This window comes from Protopterus annectens, chromosome 1.part2 (assembly GCF_019279795.1).
Source record: "Protopterus annectens isolate FY-2018-M chromosome 1.part2, PAN1.0, whole genome shotgun sequence".
NCBI classification, from domain to species: domain Eukaryota; kingdom Metazoa; phylum Chordata; order Ceratodontiformes; family Protopteridae; genus Protopterus; species Protopterus annectens.
This window is the reverse complement of record NC_056727.1, coordinates 1,169,091,028-1,169,112,637: the sequence shown is the minus strand read 5'-3', so window position 1 is coordinate 1,169,112,637 and position 21,610 is coordinate 1,169,091,028. Positions and strand designations below refer to the sequence as shown.

General features: G+C 40.1%; 1 protein-coding gene across 1 annotated transcript in view; it reads left to right on the top strand.

Annotated features, from left to right (window-relative positions):
- Positions 1 to 21,610, top strand: part of LOC122792437 (extracellular calcium-sensing receptor-like) — a 169,938-nt gene that overhangs the window by 43,411 nt on the left and 104,917 nt on the right. The window contains exon 3 of the mRNA XM_044060224.1: positions 15,494 to 15,785. Coding sequence (XP_043916159.1) covers positions 15,494 to 15,785 — 292 coding nt within the window. The remainder of the gene's footprint in view (positions 1 to 15,493; positions 15,786 to 21,610) is intronic.

Genomic DNA, 21,610 nt, shown 5'->3' with positions numbered 1-21,610 from the left:
TTATTTACAATAATAAATGTAGAACACACTCACCAGCATCTGTCCGCTGCCTTGATGTCACCCCAGAGGGACCTACATAGAGATGAGACAGTCTGTCAGTGGCCAAAACTGTGGCATTGCTACTGTGTGTTTGCAATCTTACAGTACAACAACAGTTTACATTTACAGGGCTACAGATTATGTTCCAAATGATCAGAATTGCACAACAACAGGCTCCACATGTTTTAACGACACACTCCACATCTCACATATGCAGGATCTACCAATACAGATAACAATAGTCTACAGATATGCCATGTTACCTGCATGCTCCATGTGTGCTTGCTGGGTGGCTCCAACCTCCATCATGGTGTATGTCTGCTGCTGTTGTTGGGCAGGTGCCACCAGGCTCAGGAGCAGCTCCTCCACTCTGGTGAGGGGGGATGGATATTAACACCACCTCCTGTTGCAAGCTGTTGTCTCCACACATCAGCAGCATGCTGACGGACATGTCTGAGAAGATCACTGCAGTGGTGGCGCACCTGCTCATATGTCTGGTTATGCAGGCCTATTTCATTTACCCTGTGGACAACATCTTGCCACACTGCAGTACGCTCCTGCTGGTCCTGGTCAGTTTGTGAGAACATGAGACTGTAGTGCTGAATCATATTGGTAGTAATTATGTCATCTTCAGCACTACTCAAGCTGGGGTTCCTGTGATGCACCATGATCCCTGGAAGACATAAATATGAAAATATGTCTGAACAAGTCATATGCACATTTAACATTATACAGTACAGATATCACTGAATTGTCATATATAGCAACCTATTAGCTAATCGAGAGTGAAACACTTTAACTGCCACTTATCACTGCTCACCCCACAACTGCAAGTGCCTGGCTCACTCTCAATCTAATGAACCATGTTCTGCACAGCAACAAAATAAAATCACTATATAAGACTATACAAGAGTACCTGCAACACGATGCACCACCTAGCCACATCAGATATACATCAAGCTGATGTGTAAAGAAATATATCATCCATCACAATGAGTGTAAGGTCCAGTACATGTATTACTATTATACCACACAACTTGTTAATGGCAAACCCATGTCCAAAATATGTGCACAATTGGGAATATAGGTCGCATACTGCTGTAGTACACTATGAATGCTGCTAAATACTCAGTTATATGTTTTACCACACATATGTCAAAGGACATGTTACAGACGTACCCACACACACATCAGACATAATTACAGGACACAAATGTATGACAACCCAGATAAGCTTTCAGTGTGTACTATACAGTACTGTGTGTCAGTACTTACACAACCTTAATCTTGAGAAATGTAATCTGTGATGAGTACAGGGCCCGCACAAAACAGTGGATGCAAGCAATGTGGACATACACCATACTTTGCTGTACAGGCCTAGAGCTTCAAGTAGTACTACAGTTCACACAGGATTTGGATTTAACATCAGTACCAATCAATAATCATAGATGTAGTGCTTTAGCCTCCAATGACACACCGTAGTTGAAACCAAGGGACTTAATCACACACTGTATGCAATAGCACTTTTTCTGCCTAGCAACAGAATACACAGCTTTTGCTAGGATCAAAGCAAGGACCCATAATACCATGACATAAACAATTTCCCACTAAGCTATCCCACAGATACATATCTCTGATGTATTCACAAACACATTGACCATCACAGTCAGTTAACAGTAAAAGTTAAAGTAGATGCAGGTGTGTATGAGTATATATATATATATATATATATATATATATATATATATATATATATATATATATATATATATATTTATTTATTTTTATTTATTTTACATTTGTTGACCGGGCTAGTCTATCTGGATATATGTCCATTTTCAGTAGAGGCCTGGGGAGAAAAGCTCCAATGAGTATTACATGGTTTCAGAAGGTGTTACAAAAGAAGTAATAACAAGTATAAAACTAACAGTAAACAACTAGTAAATGAAAATTTTTTTTTTTTTTTTAATCAGGAGATTGCATATTACAATCTGAGAACCAAAAAATACATAAACTACAACCTATGTAAGGTGCTTCACAAAGAACATTACAATACAAAAAATTAATACATAAATTTTATAAGAGGAATGCTGAAGTGTAATGAGAAGTAAAGAAAAGCTGAAAGGAGTGTAGAGAGAGAAAAAATAGGGAAGAAGGAAAGTAAAGAAAAAAGGAGAACAGAGTAAGTCTCGTTATGTTTCCAACAGAGTTTGGGAATAGGCAGTCACCTGTAGAGTTATTAGGACATAGACTTTTTAAAGAAGTACTGTGTAGATGGGTCTAAAAAGTGATATATATATATATATATATATATATATATATATATATATATATATACACACATCCATTGGTGTACATATATGTAGGCACATATACATTTCATCTTTCATAGTGAGAATATCAATTATACAAAGGATGTGAGGTGTACAGTAATGTAATAAAATTGCACAGTCTTGGGATAAATGCATTGAAGGTGCTCACAGCCCAGGTAGCTTTAGCAGGCCTCACTGGCTTCAACATTGCAAACTGAACAAACCACACACAGTGTTTAACCACCACATGTCATATACCAGCACTGTATGCTGTCTTGTTTGTCACACACTAAAACCTACATACAAATATGTGCATACTAACCTTCACCAACATATATATCTCCACCCATCACAAACAGTTACAATATGTTCCCTGCTCTATGCACATATACAGATGTGAATATATATGACACATATATATTTCTCCGTATGTGTGTGGCATACACAGACAATGTCCACACTGTTGTAAGTCCCTGGACCTCACAGCTGAACTGTTGGGCCTTGCTGCAACACAAACAGGTGTCACATATGAACACATGCTAACATTAGGGGGGTTATATATGGCTTAAAATGCTAGATAAGCATACTAGACTACTACAGCAGTTGCCAATGCTAAGCTACACTTTAATATGACTATCATGCATGTGTTGTTCTGTCACACCCATGTTTATATAATATCAGCGCTAATCCCCCCAACAGCCATTGGCCACACTACTCTTCAGAACACAGATAACATGGATCAGATCTTTGACATTTAATGCTGAGCTACACATTTCACAGGTATGTCCCACTGCCCACAGGTACACACTGTATTGTCCATGCAGTAGTTAAGCAGAACATCTATGCATAAATAAGTACTGCTGTCACATATGAATGGTTCACATTATGTAGACTATTCTTCAATAACATCTACTGCATGCCAGTAAATACATATGTGTCACATACCTTTCCTTTGTATGATTTGGTAATATTTATTTTTCTTTTTCCTTTTATCTGTCTCTCTCTCTCTCTCTCTCTCTCTCTCTCTCTCTGTCAGTCTCTGCAATAGAGTGATTGAGTTTGTTGGCAGAGATTGCAGCCTGCTTTTGTAGGTATTTGCACATGAGCATGTGATGGTCTCTGCACCAATTAGTGGCCATCACTTGCTAATTGCATGCAGCCTGCTGTGCAGGAATTGCAGTAATCACTGTCATAGCAACCCAGTACTATAAATTGCTAACTCATGTAGGTGTGGCCCTTTCAGCTTTCCAAGATGGAGATCATCCTTGTTTGCTGTGGACATCATTGTTTAAGACAGAAGGTTGGTATAGTTCTTATGTCAGAAGCCAGGGGTGTAGCCAGTGATTTACATTTTGTACTCAGACCTAATGTTGCTTCTTCCAGTACCCACTTGTCAGTGTAGAAATGTACTCACCCCTCAAAATGCTACCCCAAGATACATGGAAAGATGTACTTTCTTTTCAACTTTTACAATTAACTGCCATACAAAGCTAGTTATTGAGATGTATTCCTTTGTCACAAGAATTGTTTGTGAACTGCTATACTGTGAATATTCATTTACTCAGTTGTAAACAGTTTGTGCTTTTTTAGTGTTGACATTAGCATGAGCTGCTCAGAAAAACTGGACACATTTCAGTACTGTGAGTATGCTTACCTACATCCTTGGTAGACCCTGCACACACAGGTATATTCTACATTTGGGTAGGAGTGCAGAAGTACAGACAGCGTAAGTATTATTGTGTGGATTTTATCTTGCTGGACTTACAGGGTTGCTGTGTACATGATAGTTTATCAAGGCAAGCAGTCTGTCTGCATAACTCCCAACTGTGGACCTATCCACATGGTAGCCAGAGAATAGCCTGTTATGTTTTGTCTGTGCACCATGCAGGTCTTTTCAGCAATAGAGCAATGGAATTGTTACAGTTGGTTGCTACCATTACATGGCTACATCCATTTGTATTTCTGAAACCCCTTACAAAGCTATTTGCACAGTGTGTAACAGCAGAAAGGCTGATATGCTTCTGTGTTTCTGCCTCTGCCAGACCTCTCAAACACTCAGGTACATATTTGAACAGACTCAGGGAAAAGTAAAGGAAAAGTCGGGGACACCTTTAAAATATTAGTGCCATTAAGTTGAAACATTGAGAGAATCAGATCATATGAATTAACACACTTTTTCTGAAGTAAAAGAAGTGTCTAACTCTTAATTATTGTCATTATTCATTAAGTGTAATTCACCACCTTTCTGGCCAAAGTCAGTAGATTTAGGAGGGATTCAGAGGGACAGAGATAAAATTTGTGTCAAAATCAGGGACATCCCTGAAAATTAGGGATAGTTGGGAGATATAGCCTCTGACCTAAACAGATATGCCAGTGTTTGTCCTGCTGTGATACTGTCTGGGGTTGTAAAGTGATGGTGTAGCATTATTTCCTACCAGAATCGCTGCTTCTCTTATCACAGTCATGTAATGTAATCCCACAACAACTGTTGGTAAAGATCCACAGAACAAGTTCTGTGGTATGGCATTCCTATTTTTCCTTTACATGTAAACTCATTCTGATGCATGATATATTTATTTCAGCACCAACTTGTTGTATAGCTACCGTGGCTTAGTGGTACTTCATGTTGTATAGTGTGCACAAGGTCCGGGATTCGAGACAGACAGAGGTGTTTTATTTTGCTCCTGAGCAGAACAAGGGCCCTCACATACAGAGTGACTAAGGCACTTTTAAGCAGTTGTAAGCGTGTTTGCATGGGTTTGCACGATGTTTAGCAATGCTTAGCTAAGCGCAAACGTGCGCAAATCCGCTAACTACTGTTTAATAGTGCTTACTCCTGCTAACCATCGCGCTCATTTCTTTGAAAGAAAAGAAAAATAGGGAGATAGGAAAGTGGTGAAAAAGGGGCACAAAGAGGGAAAGATAGTATGGAAAGTAGCTCGGGATGTGCAGGACAGGTGTAGGGAAGATCCATAGCTGCCCATTTCTTTAACAGCAACAGCTGTGCATATGGAATAAATTTGGAGGTAGATATGAAACCTTCAACCCCTGAGAGAGGGGTGAGGACAACAAAGTATGTTGTAATGCCAATTAAATTACATTTTATGTGTCCAGTGGACATGTGTGCAAAATGGGTAGCTATATATGGGGCGTATTTTTTTTTTTGGAGCAGATTGCCCTTTTTTTTCAGGTGAGAGTGGAATGTGGGGTAGGGGAAGTAGGTATATTTGGGGAGGTAGGTTGGGGAGGTAAACAGACAAGAGAAACAAGACACATACAGGGGTGGTATATGACACATGTGGTGGGTGAACACCTTTGACGGGGAGGGATGTTTGGAAACCGCAAGCCCATGAGCCCACAGATGGAAACAGTGGGACTGAGGTCCCCACCCATGGGCAGTCACCACTGCACTTTCACAGTACAGAGGGTGGCTGTGCTGGGGGCTGTGTAGGAGGGGCAGGCTGACCCAGGAGTTGTGCCACTCGTGCCTCAAGCTGGCGTAGAGGTTCTGCAACAGAACGTTCAATACCTCTACGCACCACAGCCCGGATTGTTCGAAGGGTGATAGGTGGCCTTCCTTCACCCACGCTTGCATGCTGGGGAGCCCCATCCCCTGCAGCACTTCCACCCAAAGGTGGCACAGGGCCAATGGAGGAGGAGGTCCCAGGCTGGACACAGGACCTGCTGGTGCCAGGTGCCATGGCCAGCTGAGGTGGGACAGGTGGGTCCTCTGGGACTGGCCTTCCCATACGAACTATGTTTTGGAGGGTATAATAAATATATGGGTTAGTAACAGTCAACAGCATTCCCAATTAGTTATAACAGCATGCAGAAGTATTTCCATTAACCCAACACACCAGATTTTTAACAGTTGAAAAGCAAGCATAACACATGCATATATAGAAGAATAGTGGACATTACAACAGCATGCAGGTTGAATTGATGGCAACAGGCCACCAATACTGTGGTATTTTAACAGGGCACATGCATAGAAATAAATGCAAATATTTATAAACCAATAGGACATATGTCCCAACAAATGTTTTGAGATTAGACATACCGATTGAGGTGTGGAATTGCATTTTTTATGCACATATAGTAGGGTGGAAAAGGATAGCTCAGTTAACAACTTATATATCCTTCTAATTTTCACTACATTCCTATTAACTGCAGTTATATGTCCCTTACATGTATTATTACACTACCCATTGTCCTTATATTGTGCAATTGGATTTTGCTAGATCATTATATACATGAGCTGTATCTTACATACAAACTGTCCAAGATGCAGATGTTGCTGCTACATATTTTGAGAGTTGCTCACAAACACACTACTGCTGAGATGGTACACTGACAGCTCTACTGTCATATAATTATCTAGATATGTTCAGGTGAAAGTATTAGTTATATGTTAACAGCTCCCTACATTTCTGGCAGCACACTGACATTTCTGGGGAACACAATACCAAGCTACTCGTGTGCCAGATTAACTTGTACATGCTGGGCATGAATCAACAGTTAAGGGCTTTAAATATGCATAAAAGCTACTGGCACGCCCTTCATCCACGTTATATGGGCCTACCCAAGTGTGGGCTAACACTGCGTAATACAACAGTACTATTTGTAAAATGCAACAGTACAACAACATATCAAAGAAAATGACACAGACTCACTCCAGGATTTATACATTTATTAAAGGATTAGTACATCTTTATTTATTGGGTTAAAACACTTTTTGAAGGCTCTCTCATTTATTTTATATAACAGTACATGCAGAATAATTACTAACCTGCCTGATGACACAGCCTTTGCAACCTATCTTCATGGGCTTGCTGATTTATAGCCCGGACACCTGCAGCTGTGAAGTAAATGCAGTGATATTGAGACATACCTAGCCATAGTATAGACAAGCATAGCAATTCTTAATTACTTAATACAATGACTACTTACTCAGTACTGGGGCATTAGGCATTGCACGGGACTCCTGGATCCACTGGACCAGTTGATCCTCCTTATGTCGGTTTAGGTCAGAATAATGGTGCCTGACCTGCTCACCAGTCCGAGGAATGCCAGTGGTACTGGTGAGATCACGAGCAAGACTGTTCCAGGCTTCTGTTTTATATTGGGTGCCCTGGTACTAGCCCCGCAGGCGTCTTTCCTCATGATTATGGACAAGGAGCCAAACCGTTACTTTGGACTCCTCAATGCCCCAGCATTGCGCTCGAAATCGAGTGCCTTCTCCAACACCAACCATGCTGACTGCAGAAGGGAGCTACAACCAGTTATGACAAGTATTCCCACCTGTGGAGCTTAAATATGCCTCATTTCTCGCACTTATTTGTGATTGGCCAGTTTTGAAAAAAACTCAGCTGTAGGCACACCTGCTCAGCTGATGTTGGCAATGTTTAAAATTCCTTTGATAGATATGTGTCTGTTGAAAGTGCATGGCTATGAAATGCTGTCATGGCTTAGTGGTTATGTACTGTGACTATAGTGCACAGTATCCTGAGTTTGAGCCCTGTCACTACTTTTTATTTTCCTACTGGCCAGACCTGAATGGTTAAGGTACAGTAAAGAAGGTGTGGCCGTGTTTAGCCGACTTTGCTAAACTTTGCCCAACGTTGCTTGACGTTGCTCGATGTTGCCTGACGTTGCTCGATGTTGTGCTGGTTAGCGTGGTGCGCAGCTACGCGCAAATACATTGTAGTTGCGCTGGTTAGCATGGTACGCAGCTACACGCAAAGACATTGCGCTTGTTAACGTGGTGCTCAGCTATGAGCAACTGGTATTGAATATGCTAAATACTGCTAAAATGTGCGTAGCAGTGCTTTATATTGCTTAAAATAAGTTACTCATGCCTCAGAATGCATAACCATTTCACCTTCATATATATATATATATATATATATATATATATATATATATATATATAAAATTCGTTCACTACTACATATAACATTTGAATGCTTTTTACAAAACTTATACATGATAAATGTCAGGAAATATTTTTGTATACAGATTTCCAACAGAAAATGGAACGTGCAGTAGTGGGACTTGAACTGGGAATGCCTCCTCTTTGTGCGAAGGATCTAACCACTACGCAATCGCTATTTTGCTTAATTTGCATATATTTTTCTTATTATCCTCTTTGGTGTCTAAGCTGCTAACTGTAGCTAAGCAATGGGCAAACCTGCGCAAACACACGCAAATACGGGCAGCTATATCGGAAATAAAACAAAAAAAAAATTTTTTTTTAATTTTTAAATTTGTACAAGGTTTAAAATATGGGGGAGTGTAGTGTTACAATGTACATGTGAGCGGACTCGCTCATGTAACTCGACATTTCTCGAGTTTTGTCATTGCAGGGACATGGATTTTTGGACTGCTCGGCAGTCTGACACGCCCCCTATACTAGTCCATGCTCCATGTCAGCTTTAGAGTTGAGGCAGCATGCCCTCATTAATAAGCATGGCATGCTGCCATCATACTCTTAGACTGGCATTTCCGTGTAAGACTAATCTTAGTCTTACACGGAAGATTAGTAACTCCTCGGGGTTGTTTATTATCACTAAAGAAATTACCCAGGAATTTAGCAAATAGTCAAAAGGTTTTGCCATATCCAAGTGGATCACATCAGCTGACAGTAATCCAAACCTTCTCAGAGTAATTGATAATAATAAGTGTTGGGTGTTGGTATAATGGTTGAGGTGTTTAGATTTGTATGTATGAACCTGTAAGATGGATTAGTAATACAAGATCAACCTGGGACAGAGTAATATTGAATATTATCCTGCTTTGAACCCATCAGTATGCATTATGATATTCAATGTATCTGGCAGCACACAATTCCTTTCTTACACCTCTCATCTGATACCATACCTTTTATGAAGTTGTCTGGATAGCCATATAATATGTTCTTTTAGAGATCTAGGTTGTGACTATCTGAGCACTTTAGAATGATATAATGGGGTACATTGCTATTCATGCATATATTCTTCACAGTGTGCCCTACAATGTGCTGCTGATTTAAAGATTTTTATACATTAAAGATCCTTCAGTGTGCTGTATTTCTGATGGCCTGGGCACTATGCAGTTCTGCATGCTTCCCTTATGCTGGTATTTTGTCCCAGCTGGTGCTATTTTAATTTAGGAAACAGTGTGAGTCAGCAATCATTTTTTTTCTTAGAAGACACTTTCCACAACAATACCCTAATATTGAATCACCCAGCCCCATGTTATCTGTCAGAAATGGTTATTATTTTTATTATTATTAATATTCAGCATATCTTAAGAAAATGATCGTTATCTACCAAGCTTATAACATGTTTACTCAGTAGTACATAATGGAATTTACATACATTACTTATAGTTGTGCTGTGTACCACAATTGCAATACTACACAAACCTATTAAATAGCTGTTGTCATCAAAAACAGAGGAGTAGCTGAAAGAATTAGCAGCTGTGTGGCTTGGTGGGTTGATCCACTGTTCTGCCGGTGTGATAGTCCTGGGTTTGAAATAGGGCACAGGTGTACTTTTCCATCTGCATTACTCAGGATACCCACTCCTCTTACCTGTACCTACTTGACTCCATCAAGGTACCCCCTAACACCCTGACCTTTGGTGACTTCAACTACCCCACCATAGACTGGGTGAACTATTCCTGCAGTAATGCACTCACCCCAGCGATTCCTTGACTTCATCAGTTCTAATGCACTAGACCAGCTTGTCTCATTCCCCACAAGGGGAGATAACATTTTGGACTTGATTCACACCAACATGGGCGACCACTGCACTACCCCCATAGTATGTTCTTCCTTGGTGAGATCAGATCATCAGTCTATCTCTTTCAAAGTTTCTATCCCACCCAATACCCAGCCATAACTAGGCTAAAAAACTTCTCAAAAGCTGACTACAACCTCCTAAGGGAGGGTATCTATAGCTTCACACCACTGCCCCCTCAGAAGATGCAGACAACAACTGACTGCTACTCAAGTCAGAAGTGACAAACTTCATGACACCCATGCAGATGGGAACTGAAACTGCTGAATCCTACACTAAGGCACTGTACGAGCACATCCACTCATGCATGAATCGTGCCATCCCAAATAGAACCAAAATGCTCTCATCCAGAAAAAGGAAGCCAATCTGGTGGTCCCCTGCCATAAACAAACTTTACAACAAAAGGAAGAAACTTTTGCAGAAAAGAGGAAAATCCCAGGATGCAAAAAACTCCCTTACTAGCCTCAGTAAGAAACTGAGATGCCTCATAAAATCCTCCAAAGCTAGTTACGAAAATAAAATTGCCAAAGATTCCAAAGACAACCACAAAGCATTCTATAACTATGTCAAAAATCTAAATGGCAATGCTCAGATCTGCTCTGAGCTAAAACAGAATGGCATTAAATATACTGATCCAAAGGATATTGCCAATATCCTGGCAGATCGATTCAGTGCCAACTTCACCCCTCTCACCCCTAAATGGCCCATCTCAATACCGGAAGATTGCCAAATTCCAGTAATAACGGCCACACAGGTACAAAACGCACTCTCTAAAGCCAAGAATACAGCATCCATGGGACCAGATGACATCCCGGCTGTGTACTACATGAACTACAATATGAACTGGCACCTCACCTAAGTGTCATGTTTAATCATAGCCTCACCTCAGGTTTCGTGCCCACTGAGTGGCAGAGCTACAGTTATCCCAATCCACAAGGGGATCCACCTTGGATCCCGGAAACTACCGTCCCATCAGTCTGACAAGCCTTATCTGCAAGGCCATGGAGCGTATTATCATGGAACTTATAAACAAAGACATTGGCAACCTTCAAACACTGGACCCCACCCAGTTTGGGTTTGTGAAGGGCCGATCTTGTCTCCTGAACCTGATTAACTTCTTTGAATCAGTCTCCAGAGCCATGGACAAGGGTAAGGTGGTCCACACAGCTTATCTAGACCTTGCCAAGGCCTTTGACACCATCCCCCACTCTGGAATCATAGATAAACTTACTAAGTTGGGCATTAATCCCTATGTCACCCAATGGGTTGCTAAATGGCTTACTGATAGAACCCACACTATAAAAGTAGCTGACTCCAAATCCAGCTGCAGACAAGTGACCAGTGGAGTACCTCAGGGTTCAGTCCTGGGGCCGCTCTTGTTTGGCATCTACTTCTCTGAAGTACAGGTCAACACTAAGGGACTCTGGCTAACAAAGTTTGCAGATGACTGCAAACTGGGAGCCATTACTGAATCCCCAAATGATGTGGATACTCTACAAAAGGGCCTTACAGAAACAGATGCTTGGTGCCAGAGCCATGGGCTCAAGCTCAATGCCAAGAAATGTATTGTTATCCCCTTTGGGAAAAAACATGTATCCATGAATTACCATATAGGTGGCAGTACACTAAACACAGAAAGTGTGTTAAGAGACTTAGGGACACAGGTGGACAGTGGTCTCACCTTCGATAACCACATCGCCACAACAGTCAGGAAATCCTTCTATGTGGCACACCTCATCACGAAGGGCTTTTCATCCAGAAAAAAGGAGGTCATTGTCCCACTGTACTCATCCCTCATTAGACCCATTATAGAATACAACGCCCCATTTGGTATGTACCTCTCAAGACATCTGCAACAACTGGAAAGGCCTCAGAAATACCTCACTAAAAGAATCACAGGCCTAAAGCAGATGCCCTATGCTGACCGCCTTAAAAAACTCCAGCTATACTCTGTCGCATATCGTCTACTCAGAGGCGATCTCTGCTTAACATACAAGGCCATGTCAAACCCTGAGCTGTTTAACATGCTACACTTAAAGAAATCCCAATCCGTCAGAGCTACACGCTCCAGGGATCTAAACCTTGTCATCACAATAAACAAAACATGCTGGAGGGATAGGTTCCTGACCCAGAGACTCCCCAGACTCTGGAATAGATTGCCCATACATATCAAGCAGAGTGCCTCTCTGGACCTCATCAAAAGGAACCTTGACGACTGGATGGGAGAAAGGAAATTCACCCCAGGGATCACGTCAGTCACCCTGCTAGACAGGGGTCCAGGAAAGTAAATAATGTGGGAAGAAATAGCCAGGGAATTGTTATGGCTAGGCTTGTATAGGCCCTAGGGCTGATAGCCTAGTACCAGCCTATGAACCTATGAACCTATGAACAGTATGTCAATGCAGTATACAAGCACCTGTACAACTGCATGGACTCAGCCATGCCCAACAGAACTAAATCCTGCTCCTCAAGGAAACACAAACCTGTCTGGTGGACATCCTCTATCAACAGGCTTTACAACAAAAGGAAGAAACTGTTGTCCAAGGGTAAAAAGGAACAAATCCCAAATGTATAAACTCCTACTTCAGCCTCAACAAGCAAATTAGATCACTAGTGAAAACCTCCAAAGACAGTTATGAACTGAAACTAGCCTCCGAAACAAAGGGAAACCACAAAAAATGGCAAAGCTCAGGTTTGTTTTAAATTAGTACTTAATGGTACCACATACATTGATCCTGTTGTCTTAGCCAGCCTGCTAGCAGATAGATTCAGAGCTAACTTCACCCCCCCCATCCCCCCAAAGGACCATTCAACATCCCCAATACTTGCCTGCATCTCACATCTCCATAGATCAAGTGTTAAAGGCCCTATCCAAGGCAAAGAACACAGATTCCATGGGACCTGATAGTATCTCAGGCTGTATTCTGCACCATCTCCAGCAGAACTGGCTTCTCCATTGGGCACACTATTCAACTACAGCCTAAGTACAAACTTTATTTCAGCAGAGTGGAGAACTACAATTGTCATCCCCTTGCACAAAGGTTGTGCCACTACTGACCCTGGAAACTATCGCCCCATTAGCTTGGCAAGTCTGATCTGTAAAGCCATGGAGCATATTATTAAGGATCTCATAAACAAGGACATAGGCAATCTCCATGCACTTGACCCCACCCAGGTTGGATTCGTCAAGGGTAGATCTTGCCTGTTGAACCTGGTTGACTTCTTTGAGACTGTCACCAATTCTCTGGATGAGGGAAAGTCAGTATATACAGCTTACCTTGACTTGGCCAAGGCCTTTGACACAATCCCCCACTTGGGTATCATTAAAAAGCTAACACAACTTGGTGTAAATCCCTATCTCATCAGGTGGGTGGCCAGATGGCTCACTGATAGTACCCACAAGTTCAAAATAGGTGCCTCCACCCTCTGAAAGCAGACCTGTTACTAGTGGTGTTCCCCAGGGATCAGTCATGGGACCCCTACTGTTCGGCATCTACTTTTTAGAGGTCCAGACAAAGACAAAAGGCTAGTGGCTGACCAAGTTTGCAGACAAGTGCAAGTTGGGTACTGTCATTGACTCCCTAAATGATGTTAACATATTGCAAGAGGGTCTCACAGCAACAAATGACTGGTGCTAAAGTCATGGCCTTAAGTTAAATGCAAAAAAAATGTATCATCATACCATTTGCAAAAACACGGCCCCTACTAATTACCACATCAATGGCAACCCCCTAAGTGCACAACCTGTGGTGAGAGACATGGGTACTCCAGTTGACAACAATGTCACATTCACCATTATGTAACGGCAATGGTTAGAAAAGCCTTTTACTTGGTTCATCTCATAAGTAAAGGAATTGCAACCAGAAAAAAGGAGGTTATTACCTCTCTGTATTCCTCCCTCATTATGCCAGTAATTGAGTATAACACCCCATTTGGTATGTACCTCTCCAAATACCTGCACCAATTGGAAAGACCACAGAAATACCTCATAAAGAGAATCCATGGCCTCCAACACCTGTCCTATGTGGACAGGCTCATATCACTATCACTCTACTCGGTATCGTACAGATTGCTCAAGGGTGATCTGTGTCTCACCTACAAGGCAATATCAGGCCCTGCCCTACTAGAGATTCTCCATATCCATAAGTCTAACTCCTAGTGCATTATCCACTCAAAAGGCCTAAATCTAATATGCGGCATCAACAAAACCTGCTGGAGAGACAGGTTTGTCTCCCAGAGGCTGCCCTGTCTTTTGAATAGACTTCCCATACATGTCAAACAGAGTACCTCACTGACCCTCTTAAAATGCAATCTTGATGAGTGTATGAGAAACCACATATTTGTCCCAGGGGTTCCACCTATGTCCCTTATTGACAGGGTTGATAGGTGCTGACTGAGGTTTCTTTTCTGGGGATAAACTCTTGGCTAGGCTTGTAAGGGCCCCAGGGCCATTAGCCTAGTAACCTCCTATGATCCTATGATAATTACCATTCAATCAACTATACTTATCATACAATATCTTTAAATGAAATAAAAATAAAAATGCACAATCATTTGAATGATTTCCACAAAATCATAGAAAAAAGGCTTATGCTAAAAACATAGCTAATTACTTTGCATTTCTGACTTTGGCTTTCACAACACGAAGTATTTAATGCCCACTACTGATGCTGGAAACAATACTGAGAAAGAAATAGCTAGCGAGAAACAGAAAGAGATACAGCGAATGAATGAGAGAGAGACAGAGAAAGGAATATGAGAAGATTCGTAACATTAATTTATTTAAGGTGCAACTAAAATAATTCTCTGACTCTTGGCTTTGTCTTTGCTGCTCTCCTCGTTAAAATGTTTAGCTTCTTCTCCTCTAATACCTCTATACAGCCTTCCTCTCCTTTTCCTTGTTTTTATTTCTCTTACTCTTAATCTTTCTTTTACTCACTATTTCTTCTGCCTCCCATATCTGCCCCACTTATTACCTCTAACAAATAATTTTCCTCACTCTCTCCCTCCTCCTTATGAATGTTCCACTCTGATATTTGTGTGAGGAATAAACTCTCACACTTACATGTCAACATGTTTCATTGTTACATGATGTTTATGTTGTTTTAATGATGGTATACGTCATATGTATATTAATAATCTTTATGTATTTACAGTATATTATAATATGATGTCAATTTTCACCTATGGATATGTTTTTTCTGAATTATCCAGTCAGGCTTTTCTGGTAAAAAAATATCAGTAAATAAATAAATAAATAAACATGACAGAGAATGGCAGATGGGAGGGGGTCAGTCTGAGAAGATGACAAAGATAATCAAATTTAATGAGAATGAACATCTTTTTCTCTGTCCTTTTCAGGTTTAATATGTATTTCTACCAATATGTTCAGTGCATGCTTTTTGGAATTGATGAAGTTAACCAAAGTGTACATCTATTACCAAATATTTCACTGGGATTTGGAATTTATGATTCATGTGATACAGTAGAAATGGCTCTGAAGGGCATAATATGGCTACTGACAGGTGAGAGCAGAATTTCTCCAAACTACCACTGTCCTGGGATCCCTCCTTCTGCTGCCATAATTGGTGATTTAAGTTCTAAGACATCGGTACCCATTGCAAGAATATTGGGACTCTACAAATATCCACAGGTGATGTACTTCTGAACCATGCTTTATTATTTGAATACGTTTATGTTTTAATATTTATACAAGTTACAAATTACTATTGAAATCTGTAAATATTTTAGACTGAAGACTTTCTAATGTAATGGTTAGTGGAGCAAAACCTGACAATGTTTTTTTTTACATAAATACAACATAGATAGAAACTACAATCACTTGTTTACATTTTACAAATGGTGTTATTTACATCTGGGTCTTTCTGTTCAGATAAACATTCTTATAGAAGATACACACAATTGTTTGTTTACAGGTGCAACATCTGCTAGAATTTATAATGCTTTTTATATAGGGTTTATTATTCTTCATAATAAACTTATTGGTAATAAAATGAGCCCTTTCGTTGTATGGGGTCTCCATTCTTACAGTTATACTTAAGGCAAGATTTCAGATGCTGAAATCTGATTTTGTATCAGCTCTGTGATTACATTTTTACCATGTGTTTTTGTATTAGCAGTTACACTTACAATGCATATTAAGAAGGAGGTGTACATGTTAGGATTTATGGCTGTTATGACACTAGACTTCCCTAGATTGTTATGTGTAGTTGCTATAAGCTTGGAGTTACAGTACTTCCAATTTTCAGAAATGGATGCACACTGAGATTTGGGACTGTGCTTTCAGCAAAGGACTAATCCAATTTTAGGCTATGGTGCTATGGATTTTGGTTTATGATCACTTGTATTCCATTGGAATCACAAAGATATGGGGCACCATATTCAAGAACTGAATGGTACCTATGACCAAAAAGCAAAAGTTGAAAATACAAATGTACAATATCTTTCAAATGCTAACCTTGTGCTTGAAAGCATGACCCAAGGAATACTGTCTGCTTAACAGTGTATATGCAAGGGGGCAGCCCCTGCACACGCGGCACACCCTGCCTAAGTGTTCCCACTATGAGGTTGCACATCCTTGGAGATTTCATGCAGCACTTGTACTCATCTGTCACATATAATACACTAGTCCTCAAGGCTGCCCAACTTTCAAGTAATAATAATTATGTAGCAATGAGTTGGGGGGCACAGATCCCTACATGGAGGTGCAGGTGGTCTTGCCTCCCTGTAGAAACCTGGACTAAGAGATTTGTAGCAGTAACAGTGTCAATACTGTATCAGTTTTTCATCTCACAGGCTTTAATAGTATTCTGTCTAGAATACACATCAGCTATTTTCATGTTCTGGCTTTTGGATGTCTGTATTGTGCAATTTTAGTAGTATATGTCCATTTTTGTGTGAGGAATCCTAGGTAATATCTACATTTTGTGTCAGACATTCCATCTGTAAATGAAGTAACATGGCAGTGTGTATTAGCTTGTCTTTATAGTTATGTGTTCCAAACATTGCACTCACTTATTATTATTTTTCTTTCTGTGTAGATTTAACTGTGTTATGATATAAAGGCAGTTTATCTAAGATTGCAGTTTATTGTTTTTTTTTTGGCTTTATTTATTTCAGAGTTTTCTTATTCACAAGTTTTAGTTCTAGAATTCTTATTCATATATAAGTTGCAATATAAGCTTTGAGGGGAATTTCACTTCTGGTGACGCATTTATTTTTTGGTGCTGAGACTAGACTAGAAAACAATATTTCTGTGATTATGGCTTTGAATATATTGTGATTTCAGGTGTAAAGTGTCTACATGTATGGCTGAAATTTGTTGATATAATAATTATGTTTGTATCTGTTTACATGTGTCAAAACATGAATCTGGGATCTTGAGATTCAAAGCACGGTAACTAAACAGTGCATAGAAAAGCACATATAGAATACTGACAATCAGATTAAGCAGACATTTTTTTATTTTCTTGATAAACATTTAAACAGTATCTGGAATGCCAGATAACTAATAACAATGAGAACCAACCATCACCAAATCATTTCAGTGATTTCAGCTCATCAAAAATGTAACATAAGCTGTGCTCCAATGGCACAGATTAAAAGAGGTGGCTTTTGAAAGGAGAAAACTCCCTGTACCACTGCACTTCTCAAAATTTTATATATAAAATGCCACACACACACACACACACACACACACACACACACACACACACACACACACACACACACACACACACACACACACACACACACACACACACACACACACACACACACACACACACACACACACACACACACACACACACACACACGTATATAGGTTCATAAGTGTATACTAGGATAACTACCACTAGGGCTTTTATAAGCCTGCCTCTGTCCATCGGAGATGTGGGTGCCAGACCAATGGTCCCAGTTTCCCAGTTATACTTAACTAGGGTTAGGGAGGAACTTTGTTTCACATGGATGGGGAGCCTGCTCCAGAGAAAGGGAAAGGGAATTCTCTGAGATACGTATCTGTCTCTTCAACATGTCCTATTTATGTTGCAAACAAAATGTAGGTCTTTCGATCTAGTCGTTCTGATGCTGCTTGTTTTGCAGATGTACAAAAAGGTTCATCAGAGCGAGGTCCAGTGATGCCTTCTGTGCTAGGCAAAGATCACCTCTGAGCAGTATGTAGCAGACAGAGTCTAGAGATAGGACTTTGAAGCGATCTGCATAGGACATTGTGTTTATGCCCTGTATTCTTTTTGTAATTAACCTTTGCAGATGTTCCAATTGCTGCATGTGTTTCATCAAGTACATACTGAAGGGGTATTACACTCATTGATGGGTCTGATGAGTGCTGACTATAGTGGTACAAAGATTTCACTGGAACTAAATGTCATGCGCTTACTTATAACTTGAGTAACATAGAAGGATTTCCTTACTACCTTAGATACATGTTGTTAGAAGGCTAGTTTACTGTCTACATGTGCCCCAGATCCCTGAATAGAAGGTCAACTCTTAAGGGTGTTTTATTGATGAAGTAGTTTTTTTGGGGGTGGCTGACTTCCCAAAAAGTAATATAATGCATTTTTGATATTGAGTTTTAAGCCATGGGTCTGGTGCTAGTCATTTGTCTGTGTTAGACCCTCTTATAAGATGTTAGTGTCTTGGAGGGATTCCATGACTGCTCCCAGTTTGCAATCATCTGCATACTTGGTCAGTCAGAAGTCTTTGACATTGGCCTTAACTTCTGTGAAGTAGATGCCAAAGAGGAGCAGGCCCAGCACAAAGTCTTAACGGACTCCACTGGTGACTGACTTCTTTGAGGAGGTGGTCTGGCCAGTTCTAACTTACTGGGTCCTATCTGTGAGCCAGCTGGTTATACAGTGTGTTATAAACCGGTTTATACTTAATTCTATAAGTTTGTTAACAATGCCTGACGAAGGTAGTGTATTAAATAAATTCCTTAGTGAGGTTAAAGTAGGCAGTATGCACTGTTTTACCCCCATCTGTTGCCTTGGTGATATTCTCAAGAAGTCAACCAGGTTTAGTAGGCATGACCTTCCTTTGACAAAGCCAAGCTGGGATGGATCCAGTTTCTGAAGGTCCCTGATGTCTTTCTTGATTATTTTCATGATAATTCTTTCCATGGCTTTGCATATAAGACTAATCAGGCTAATGCACAATCTGTTGATTGCCCACCCTTATTAAGGGGAATGACTGTTGGAGTTCTCCATTCTCATGACATAAAGCCTATTTTAAGATTGTGGTTAAATAGTAACTCCAGTGGCCCTGACAGGTCATATTTTAGACTATTCAAGAGGCATCCCAGGATACTATTGGGACCCAATGAGGCTGTGTTTGTAGCCTTAACAAGTACAACCAGGACATGCTCTGTATTTATAGTTGGAAGGGTTATGTATGAAGGTTTTTCTTGGGAGGTGGCTATGGGTGAGTGTGGGGGGGGGGGTAAAGTTGGACCTGAATTTGTCAGACAGCTGATTCACCTGGCTCAGTGAATGTGGCATCATTAACCACTAGTTCAGCACACTGCGATGTGCTGCCTTTGTGCTGCCTTTGAGATTTCTGACATAGCTGAACAATGTCGAAGAAGGCTTTATAGTTGTCTTTTGCCTGTGAGGCAATCTTGACTTCAAAATTGGCTTTATTGGACTTAATTAGCCCTCTTAGCTGTGGGGCAGTGACTTGAGTGCGTGTATAATTTGGTGGATCCTGCTCCAGAGAGGTAACTAACCATTCTCGTCTCCTTGTTCAGCCTTGGTATATGTGTTTTATAGATATATATATATATATATATATATATATATATATATATATATATATATATATATGAACTCCACAACATCTGCACAGCACTGAGAAAGAGAGCCAAAAACAGTACACAGCGGTCTAGAGGAATCACTGCTTCTGATCTGGCATGACTGAGTTTGCTTTTTTTTTCTGACTGTGTTTGTATTTTTTGGTGAATAGAACATCAAGGAAACATGGGACAGTCTGCCTAATGTTACAATATGGTGTGCCTGAGATAGTAGGAAAGTTAGAACTGATCATATTATTTTTCTCAACTGGAGTATAACAGAAAAATGGCACTGAATGGGAACTCTGTGGGGTTACTTGGCCTTACTGGATAAATCTAGAATAGCAGCCAAAACCTGCTTTCAGTAAAAGCATTGGTTGAATGATGAATCCCATTGTGGTATCTTGCATTGATTAGTGTACAATGACATTATGCATATCCATATGCATATCAATGAGGTCACAGCCTCACAAAAAGATAACCCCTCAGACATAGACTTCTGTCTGTGGCTTCCATTGTCTGACAGTTAACTGAATTAAATGGAGTGATACACTTAAACACGTGACTGGGTATGGGTTATGCTTCAGTAATTTTAAATATTATAAAATGACATTTGTGGTACCATATCTGCAGGGATAGTTCAGTTTTGCTTTCTTTTTTTTTGCCTCAGGTGTGCTGTTTTCCACTTTTGACATTTCAATCTGATATATTTTGCACAATCATCTACACTATTTGTTCAGTATTGCGGGTCTTTAAATATGGCTCCACACTCATCACAGATTTTAAGAAACCAACACAACTTAGTTTCTTGTAAAGTATTTTACTCTGAAAAATTAGGATCCAGTGAAAGACAAGTAAGATAATCTGGTCAAACACTGGAGTAAAAAAACTAAAATCTTTATCATCTTTTAATAAAACACGCAACATACTAAGTGCAGCTGTGGCAGCCCAGAACAAAATAAACTAAAACATCACAGTGCATGTGTCTTCTAAATGTAAACCTTTCTTGCCCTTAGCTGCACTCCTTGTATCTATATCTATATCTGTATCTATACAGTATATGTATATGTATATCTATATCTACATCTATATCTATATATCTTTATCTTTATATCTATCTATAATTTATATATATATATATATATATATATATATATATATATACAGGTGTATGGTTACCAGTTGAATGATCGCAATGTCAACGTCTGTTTGGTTGACACAATTTAGTCAACAGAAGCAGTTGACTGATAGGTGTGTGAGACTGACATTCCCTAGGTAGGGTGATATTACCTTTCTCCACGGACTATGCAGTCATGGAGTTAGTATATGATTAGTAGGGGGTATGGAGGGCTTGACCCCCTACAAAAACAGTTAGCCATTTCCAGAGTAATCCCTGGACCATGTGCAGAACAAGTCAATATTACATGTTTAGATCTTAGTATGTCACTATACTGGGTGTCGACATTGTGGTCAGTGAGCCATATATAAATATGTCACTTATTCTTTATCTTTTTGTTTTTGGTGTAGTTTTGATTTTTTTTCTTGGTGAAAGTGAGTGTCAATGTGCAGAAATTGAAATACTGTACATCAATATTTGATAGAGAGAGTGAGAGAGAGAGAGAGAGAGAGAAAGAAAGAGAGAGCGAGAA